Source organism: Myotis nattereri (genome assembly GCF_964212035.1).
Source record: "Myotis nattereri genome assembly, chromosome: 13".
NCBI lineage: Eukaryota > Metazoa > Chordata > Mammalia > Chiroptera > Vespertilionidae > Myotis > Myotis nattereri.
In genome coordinates, this window is record NC_138088.1 from 19,519,021 (window position 1) to 19,529,158 (window position 10,138).

A 10,138-nucleotide genomic window follows, 5' to 3' on the forward strand; every position below is an offset into this window, starting at 1 on the left:
CTCACCACAGAAACCCAAGTAGCAGTTAGAAACTACAGATTAACTATGCATATAGCAACATAGATGACGAGTAATTGCTCACTAACTATTCTGCTTTGAATTATCCACTATTCTATTCTGTCCACTAACTATTCTGGAATGAGATATGGCATAACAGTACAATTTACAAAAAAAATACAGAGAGGTGAAACAACAACATGCTTTTTTTGGGAAGAACATGTACAAACAAAAATATATATTACCACATTAGAAAGGTCACTATTGTGAGGTCATAAGTAAAAGTGGAGTATAGGGATGAAGGTTAATTTAAAAAAAATGTTTTTCATATTAAAGGATGTATGTTACCTGACTTCCAGCTTTATAAAGCTACAGTCGTCAAGACAGTGTGGTGTTGGCATCCAGATGGACATATAGATCAATGGGACAGAAGAGAAACTCCCCAAACAAACTCACACATACACGGCCCATTGATTTTTTAAGAACAAGTGTACAAAGGTGTGCCGTGCCACAGCCATGGATGAACCTGGGGGTGGTGGTGGTGAAGGATTAGAAAAGACAGACAAGAGACTAAGCCGTGGCTAGTGGGCGCTGCCCTCTCTGATGGAGAAACAGCACCACAACCTGCAAGCCAAGTCTTTATTTTCTAGCCAGATTCCATGAGGCAAAGTAAGGGCGTGGTCAAGATGTTTACAACGTTCTCGTGGGTTTCGAATCTACTCAATTACATGCACCTGATCAAGCTTTGTTTTCTTGCTGCGCCTCCCGAAGCCCATATCACTCAGCCACGTGGGACCACAGGTTCGGACCATAAGGTCAAGCTTACAACGATAGCCTTTGGCTAGAATTGTGTTGGGAGGGCTTTGCCCTTTAAGCTGGGACTTGCACGTGGCTTTGCCACGAGAGGATTGTGCCCTCTCATCTAAGGCTCGAACCTGTCCAAACACTGTAGCCGCTCTCCACACAAAGGCAATTCAGTGGAGAAGGGAACAATTCAATGCCCATATGCATAAAGTTAATTTGGATCCATAACTCAGAGCATATGAAAAATTAACTAAAAATGAATCACAGGCCTAAATGTAAAACAAACAAACAAAAAACTATAAAACATAAGAGAAAACATAAAAGAAAATCTTTTGTGACCTTGGGTCAGGCAAAGATTTCTTAGTTGCAACACTAAAATATCAGTCTATAAAAGAAACATTTGATATATTGAGTTTCATCAAAATTAAGAGCATCTGCTCTTTGAAAAACACTGTGAGAATGAAGAGAAAATACTTGCAAATGATATATCTGCTAAAGTGCTTGTATCCAAAATAACTCTCAAAACCCAGTAAGAAAACAAACACTACATTTTTTAAATGGTCAGAAAACTTGAATAGGTAAAGAAGCACATGAAAAAACATTGGATATCATCAGTCATTACGGAAACTCAAATTAAAACTATAATGAGCCCTAACCAGTTTGGCTCAGTGGATAGAGCGTCAGCCTGCGGACTAAAAGGTCCCAGGTTCGATTGTGGTACCTTGGTTGCGGGCACATCCCCAGTAGGAGGTGTGCAGGAGGCAGCTGATCGATGATTCTCTCTCATCAATGTTTCTAACTCTCTATCCCTCTCCCTCCCTCTCTGTAAAAAATCAATAAAATATATATTTTTAAAAAACTACAATGAGATACCACTACACACCAGTGAGAATGGCTAGAATTAAAACGACTGACCATGCCAAGCACTGGTGCAGCTGCGGGGCCAGGGACCGGGAGCTCTCACCTATCCACGGTGGGCGTGTGTGATGGTGCCACCCCTGCGGCAGTTTCCTAAGAAGTTATATACATACATCTACCATGTGGCTTAGCCATTCGCTTCTCGGTACTGACCCAAGAAAAATGAAGGCACCTATCTATGCAAAGACTTGTCATCTGAAATTTTCAGCAGCTCAACAACTGGAAACAACCCAAATGTCCATCTGAAAGCGAATGGATAACCACGTGGTGACATATCCAAGACAATGTAATACTATAAAATAAACGTTACTTAGCCATCAGAGACAGGAACTATGGACACCCCTGCACGGGTGAGCCTCAAACAGTCTTTGTACTGAGTGAGAGAAACCAGGCACAAAAGGGGTAATACTGTCTGATTTCCACTGGCATCGAATTCTAGAAAATGGGGTATAATCCACAGGGAGGGGAAGCAGATCAATGGTTCTCTGAAGAAGGAAGAGGAAGGACACTTTTAGGGATGATGGATATGTTCATGATCTTCATCGTGATGATGGTTGCATGGAAGCGAACATACGTCAAAACGCATCAAATTTTGCACTTTAAATGTGCGCAATTTACTGTAGATCACACCCTAAATAAGGAGTGTTTACAAAGGCAATCTCCCGCCCAGGGTAAGGGGCACAGCTGGCTGAGGGGCAGCGCAGGATTCGAACGCGTCGGCCTGCCGTGGAGCCCGCTGACGTAACCCCTGAGCTCCAATCCACAGCACCGGTGCACCCAGGAAAATGCTGGAAGCGGCAGAGACCGCTCGCGCCGGTTGCGGCCGGACAGAGTTAATGATTACGGGTGGCGGCCCCGCCCCGTCTGCACTCCCCGCCCCGGGGCGGCCCCAGCCCGGCCCCGCCCGCCCGACGGCCGCCGGTTCACCCCGTGCCGCTCGCCCTCTCCGCCGCCACCTGCTGCTCGCCCGCGCCCCCGCTGCGCCCCGACATGGTGAGGGGGGAGTCGCGCGCCGCCGCGATGGGGGCAGCCCCGTTAGGAACGGGCGTGCGTTAGGGTCCGAGAAGAGGAAGGGGGCCTTAGGGTCTCCCCCCACCCCCCTACCCCCGCTCCCCCGCTCCCCCGCAGCCGACTGCGCTGGCTGGGCGGGGGAGGGTGGGTGGGCAAGGTGGGGAGGGTTCCTCTGAGCCCCTCGCAGGTTAGCACGCGCCTGGTTCGGAGAGTGGGGGGGGGGGGGCGGCGGGGGGAGGTCTGTCGCGCTCCCACCCCTGGTGGTGCCCCTGGGGAGGCTGAGGCCACGAGAGGGCGGCGGTAGGTCCAGGTAACAGGCAGTCTGGCCGGGGCTCCCAGGCCTGTGCCCCCTCGGCACCACAATAGTTCGGGCGGGGCTTAGCGCCCTCCCTGGGTACAGGTGGGGCGGTGGGACCAGGGCCTGGGTGGGGAGAGCTGGTATTGGAGGTGGGGATGGGTTGTGTCTGTATGTGGGAGTGTGGAGAGGGAGATTGGATTCATGAGTTCCTCTGCGCCCTGTTTACTGCCCTTCTGGCTTGCACTTCTGGGCACCGGGGCTGGCGAAGCCCGCTGGGCGCCCTGTGCTGCCCCTGGCCTCGGAGCCAGCCCCTGGTGCCTAGTTTGAGGCCTGCCCCGCAGTGCAAACACCATGGCTCAGGATCATCTGTCTCCGGGCTGAGCTTGCCCCCAGGAGGGTCTCCTCTCGGGTGTGCTTCAGCACCGCCTCCCCGGCTCCCCACCTCAGCTGGAGAGGAGCCTCTAGACCCGGGAAGCTGTATGAACAGCCCATTTCTGGCCCCAAAGCATTAGCAGCAGTCCAGACCCCAGTGACACCTGCGAGGCACTGTGAAGGCTATGGCTGGAGGGGGAGCTGGTGAGTGAGCCACAGGGAGGCCCCAGGAGCGGGGCATGGGTAATCAGTAACCGCTGGGCACACTCCCCCAGAGGCCTGGCCAGGACAGGCCTGACTTGGGATTTACTAAGTAAACACCGCCCCTTCCCCCCTCTGACCCCAGATTAGAGGGGCTTGTCAGCTCAGCCTCGGGCTGTGAGTCCTGGGGGTTCCAGAGGACTCTAAAGAGAAGGGGGGCCCTCCGGGGATTCACTAGTACCCACCACTCCTTTCAGAGCCAAAGAACCAAACAGTGAGTTCTGATGCCTGGGTGACGTCTGGTCATCCGGTTGCCTGGAAACGTGGAGCAGGCTTCTCAGCCACCGAGAAAGGCCAGCTCCGGAAGGAGCTCTGTGATGCCGATCTCTGCTGCCTTCCTGGCTCTGCCGCCCAGAGGGCAGACAGGCCCCGTCTGAGCATCCAGAGAGAACACGTGATTTCAGGAGGGGGAAAAAGATGGACTTTGCCGGAGCGCTTTTCCAATTCTGCCCAAGCCCAAGGCCCATCCTGAGCCTACTTCTCCCAGGAAGTTTCCTTTTAAAAATGCAGATGACACTCCTTCAATTAACAGTGGTTCTCAACCTTCCGGCCCTTTAAATACAGCTCCTCATGTTGTGACCCAACCATAAAATTATTTTCGTTGCTACTTCATAAATGTAATGTTGCTACTGTTGTGAATTGTCATGTAAATATCTGATATGCAGGATGGTCTTAGGCGACCCCTGTGACAGGGTCGTTCGACCGCCAAAGAGGTCGCGACCCACAGGTTGAGAACCACTGCTTTAATAACAACGGTGTTTACTGAAGTGTCCCTTTGGCTCTTGCTGATGTGACGTGGACGTGCTTGTCCCCTTTCACCCATGAAGCCCAGGGAGACGAGTGCCACGGGCCACCTGGCTGGAGAAAGGAACTGGGCTGGAACCACCCCTGCACGCTCCCTCCACCCATGTGGCCTGCGGGCTGCCTCAGGAACGCTGCTTTCCCCTCCCTCACATTGTCTCCCCAGACCTTGGTGCGTTTTTTACTTAGCGCTGCATGGTTGCGGTCCTTGGGGGATCGATTTCAGGAGCCTCACTCTGGGACGCCCCTCAGCTCCTAGACCTGGATCCTCCACAGGATAGAACTGACTTGCTTCCTTCAGTCTCGGAAGGTTCCGCTCATGGCCTGAATTGTGCCAATCCGGGCTGCCCAGAGGGCACTTTGCACAATATACAGATGGGGCACTAGGTTTGCCAATTGCCTTTGGCCAAGTGACTTCGACTTTTAACCGAGCTCTGTGGCTCAGGCTTCCCAGCCTGACAGGAAAGAAGGTCGGGGAAGGAAGTCTGCGAACCTGTGTCCTGGCCGCTGGGAACCAGAGGCGGCTGGGAGCGCCATGGAGGATGCACTGGGTGGTGGTCAGTGCTCGTCTGCTGCACTGTGGCTCAGGGCCGCCTGGAATGTCTTTAGTGCTGGGCCCTTTGCCGGCCCCAGAGACAGAGGCACCGACCCACCTGAGAAGGATGCCTAAGCTCTCACCGACTCGGGGAGGCGCCGTGGTCTTCCCCTTCCAGGCCTGTCTCCTCTTCAGCGCACCTGGCAGCGGGTGCCCGTAGGGCATGGAGGCAGGTCCGTATGGACAAGGAAGGTTGGACAGCTGGTGCTCATTTTCTGTAAGGTTATGTGGTAATACACACACGTCTAGGCTAGGCTTTGCTCTTACTCCCTCATTAGTGTAAGAGACTTACTTTGGGGGGATGGGGAACATTACTTAGTTTGATGTGATTGGCATCATACTTTAGGATTTTCTGTCTTTTTTTTTTTTGTAATCCTCATTCAAGGATATTTTTCCATTGATTTTTAGAGAGAGTGGAAGGGGACGGGGAGAGAGGGAGAAACATTGATGTGAGAGAGACATATTGACAGGTTGCCTGGACGTACCTCAACCAGGACCTGGGATCAAACCTGCAACCCAGGACATGCCCTTGACCGGGAATTGAACCCACAACACTTGGGTGTGCTGGCCGGGACAGGGTTTTCTGTCCTTTTGCGTGGAGTGTAAATCTAAGAACCTATCAGTGCCTGCACCAGGGCCCCACCTCCAGGGCAGGGTGCCACCCTCCCCACTCCATGTCTGTTGCTTTAGACCAGCTGCCCTTTGACTGTCACCTGGGTGCAGAGCTGCCAGTGGAAGCTGGCTCAGTTCCCTCAAAGGTCTGGGCCCTCTCCTTAGTCCTGTACAAAGACATGCCCTCGGGCCTCTGGTTTTTTCCTCTCCTAGGCTGGCAAAGCACACAGGCTCAGTGCTGAGGAGAGGGACCAGCTGCTGCCAAACCTGAGGGCCGTGGGGTGGACTGAGGCAGAAGGCCGAGATGCCATCTTCAAGCAGTTCCATTTCAAAGACTTCAACCGGGTATGGCCCAGGGGCGGGACAGTTTTCTGAGTCTGGGGCTCATGGGGTCACACTTGTTCTCTTCCTTGAAGTCTTAGACCAGTGGTTCTCAACCTTCTGGCCCTTTAAATACAGGTCCTCATGTTGTGACCCAACCATAAAGTTATTTTCGTTGCTACTTCATAACTGTCATGTTGCTACTGTTATGAATCGTAATGTAAATATCTGATATTCAGGATGGTCTTAGGCGACCTCTGTGAAAGGGTCGTTCGACCGCCAAAGGGGTTGCAACCCACAGGTTGAGAATTGCTGTCCTAGACGCTCAAACACTACACTAATGCTGGTTACTCAGACAGTGTCACCCTTGGGGATGGGAGAGGGCAGACCTGGCTTTGGACTCTCCACACCTTGAACTTACATCTGAAGATATTTTAGACAAAAGATTGGCCAAGACTCAGCACCTCTGCGGTGTTTCCACCTTGTTGGTGGTCTTCCTTCCTACTGCAGGGAGACCCCCTCGAGCTCCTGCCTCAGAACCAGTGGCAAGATGCTGGGGATGGTGAAAGCGCGAGGGGGTCTCCTCCTAGGAAGCCTGTCAGCCCTCCTGCATCGAGGCCTAACACTGGCCACGGAAGGGTGCCCAGCAGCCTCTTGCGCAAAACACTAACCTGGGTCTCACTCCACTAACAGGCCTTTGGCTTCATGACAAGGGTGGCCCTGCAGGCTGAGAAGCTGGACCACCATCCTGAATGGTTTAACGTGTACAACAAGGTGAGTGATGTGTGCCTGTTGTGCTTGGCGAGTTCAAGTTCCGAGAACTCCACCTCCCTTGGACTTCCCTACGGGCCTCCTCACCCAGACTGTCCACTCCTCCTGCTCCATTCATCTCTACAAATGTTTAAAATGCACATTAAAACACTGTTCAAGTAGACACCAAGAAGATAAAACCCAAGGAAGGAAAGGCTATGGGAGTCCAACATAGCCACTGTTCCTAGCTCTACGTGGCCTAAATCTTTCTGAAGGAATGGAAGAATGAAGTAATAAAATTGAACTAATAGCCATGCACAGCAAACAGATCAGATATTCTGCTGAATGAACTGAAACAGTCATTAAATGCCTGCCATGGGCCAAGCGCTATCCTGGATTCTGAAAACATTAAGGCTAGAAGACATGGATAGCGTTTAGTGGGAACTGGAGTCCTTTAGTTTTTTTGTTTTGTCTTTAATCCTCACCCGAGGACATGCTCATTGATTTTACAGAGAGGGGATGGGAGAGAGAAACATCTGTGTGGGAGATAAACATAGATCAGTTGCCTTCCTGTATGCGCCAGGCAGGGGAGTGAACCCGAAACCTAGGTATGTGCCCTGACCAGGAATCAAACCCGTAACCTTTTGGTGATGCTGCTCCAACCAACTGAGCCACACTGGGCAGGGCTCATCTTTAGTTTTTAGGTAACTCTCAATGTTTGGAGATTTCATTTTTAACCTAAAGCTGAAGTTGCCATTTTTTTTGGAGGTGGAATAGAAGACAGTCCTGCACTGCTGTTACAGAAACCAGTGCTGTCGGGACAGCAGCCCCCAGGGGAAACCCTGTAGTGACTGGCTGCCACAGGCAGACCTCAGAGATATGGGTTCCGGTCCAGACCACCACCACAAAGCGAGTCACACAGATTTGTTTCAGTGCATGTAAGAGTTATGTTTACACTCTATTGTCCTCTATTAAGTGTGCAATGGCATTATGTCTAAAAAAGCCAGTGTTCATACCTTAATTTAAAAATACTTTATTGTTAACAAGTGCTATCACCTGAGCCTTTAGCGCAGTGGTTCTCAACCTTCCTAATGCCGCGACCCTTTAATACAGTTCTTCATGTTGTGGTGACCCCCAACCATAAAATTATTTTCGTTGCTACTTCATCACTGTAACGTTGCTACTGTTATGAATCGTAATGTAAATATCTGATATGCAGGATGGTCTTAGGTGACCCCTGTGAAAGGGTCATTCAACCCCCCCAAAGGGGTCGTGACCCACAGGTTGAGAACCACTGCTTTAGCGAGTCGTGGCCGCTTTGCTGGAGGGACAAACTCTCTCAACTTGTAGGAACGCAGCCCCAGGGAAGCGCAGTGAGGCGGGTATGCCTGTATTCCGGAGCTCGGTGTGGCTGAGCCAACAGCTAGTGACTCCTGCTCTTCAGTGAGGTCCGTGGAATCAGCTGGTCCCAATCTCTGGCTCTGTTTCAGGTCCACATCACCCTGAGCACCCATGAGTGTGCAGGCCTGTCGGAACGGGACATAAACCTGGCCAGCTTCATCGAACAAGTAGCCGTGTCCATGACCTAGACCCTGCCTTGCCTCGTTGAATTCTTCAGGGAAAGGGGTGACTGATCTGGAAATCCAGAGAGAACAGGGGAGCCCCCCAAGTGCTGCTGTAGTCAAAATTGCTATGTCCACCTTGCTGCCTCCATTTCGGGGCGAGTCCTTGCTGTGGGAAGAGATGCCAGTGTCACTGCCAACACCAGGAACTTGGACTGTTTTCCCCCACACTGTGCCCTTCATCTTGGGGCCCTATAGAAGGTGCCCTCGTTTGAATAAGATCTTCCCATTCCTTACAGCTTTCCAGCAACAGAAATGATTTTCTTTCCAGGCCGTATCTTGCTCCCTTTCTAATTCATTTCCCAAGAAGCTGTGGTAGGAGCTGTGTCTAAGACAGACAGAATCTTAGAAACCAGAACCTTAATGCCAGCCCCCTCCTATGTGATAGAAACCCATGCTTTTATGCCTCAAATAAAACTTGTTTCACTTGGCCGCAGGCTAGAACCTTCTCTTCCACAGGTCAATCCAGACTGCAGTCAACAGGCATTTAAAGCACTTCCTGGGTACCGCCCTGCCTTCAAGGAGTTCAGTATCCTCCAGGGGAAGCAAACAGGGACACAGGTAACTGCTACTGCACAGATAAATGAAGGCAGCACTGGTGCAGGGGTAGGAACTGCGCGGAGAACAGGACGGGACTAACAAGGTGACTCTGGAGCTTTATGAGTTGTGCCTCAGACCTGAATCCGACTCCTGAGGCAGAGGTGGCATCGTGAACGAAGATGAAGGTGAGCAGGACAGTAAACACGCCTGCTGAGGCCTACGCCTAAAGAGGCAGCCTGGGCCACGCTGTCTTCTTGGCCTACAACCTCAGGTGAGATTTCTAATCCTGACGGCTTTCACACTTTCCTAGAAACTCAGCCAGTCTCAAGGCTTGTCTGCTTTTTACTCTAAGGGCGACGACAAAAGCCACGACTTAGAAGATGGCAAGCTGTTTGCCACCTGAGAGTTAAGAAGCCAATTCGCAGATTGGTCCTCCCACCCAGTAGCAACGCTAGGGCAAAACACTCTCACTGACGTGCGGGACAGAGGGGGCGCTGAGCGGTGTCATCCACGGGGTGTGCATACCCCCGGCTGTCATTTCATGTTGGCCATTATGCAAGAGTTCTCACCTATGACATCTAACCTGAGGCTGCTGGGAGCTAAGCTGACTTACAGATACCGGGGTCACTTGGAGCAGGCACCTAGCAATGTCACAGCCCAGTCACCCTGGAGGAGTTGGCCCTCCAACAGGCCAGAAGAGGCAGAGGCTGGTGGTCGAGAAATCAGCATATTGTTGGCAAGAGGGACAAGCAGGCCCCCTTCCCAGCCTATGCTAATAAGGATTATCATTGCCTACGTTAATAACAAGTTCTCAGCAAAGCCTAGTGTCAAAACCAACAAGGTACAGACAGTGGTCCCTCATCTGCTCTTCTGACGTAAATTTTTCTAAGTGCACTTTGACCTGATGATTGTGGGTTAGGGGACCGCAGCCGCATCACACTGTTATGCCAGCTTCTTGCCTCTGCTTACGGCGTGAATCAAGGGTTGAAAACACCAAATCAGAGGACACTACAGTTGTATGAAGCACTTTTATGTGGGACAATGACACAACACTTTTTTTAGAAATGTTTATTCTAAAATTATTCAAGCAATTGAAATTATAGGGAATGGAGTTAAAGAGAAGTGATAATAAAGAAAGCACAAGAAAAACTAAAGCAATTAAAACTCCAAATCAAGAAAAGGCCCTCCAACATCTGACTTTTACCACACCCAGGCTATCAATTTAGGCCTCCGCCA

The 10,138-nt window shown here is 51.1% G+C and overlaps 1 protein-coding gene across 1 annotated transcript; it reads left to right on the plus strand.

Annotated features, from left to right (window-relative positions):
• The first annotated feature begins 2,617 nt into the window (after positions 1-2,617).
• Positions 2,618-8,792, plus strand: PCBD1 (pterin-4 alpha-carbinolamine dehydratase 1). Its single transcript, XM_081104867.1, has 4 exons — positions 2,618-2,712; positions 5,883-6,014; positions 6,684-6,764; positions 8,231-8,792. The coding sequence occupies exons 1-4, from the start codon at positions 2,710-2,712 to the stop codon at positions 8,327-8,329; spliced, it is 315 nt and encodes a 104-aa protein (XP_080960993.1). The 5' UTR covers positions 2,618-2,709; the 3' UTR covers positions 8,330-8,792.
• The last annotated feature ends 1,346 nt before the right edge of the window (positions 8,793-10,138 follow it).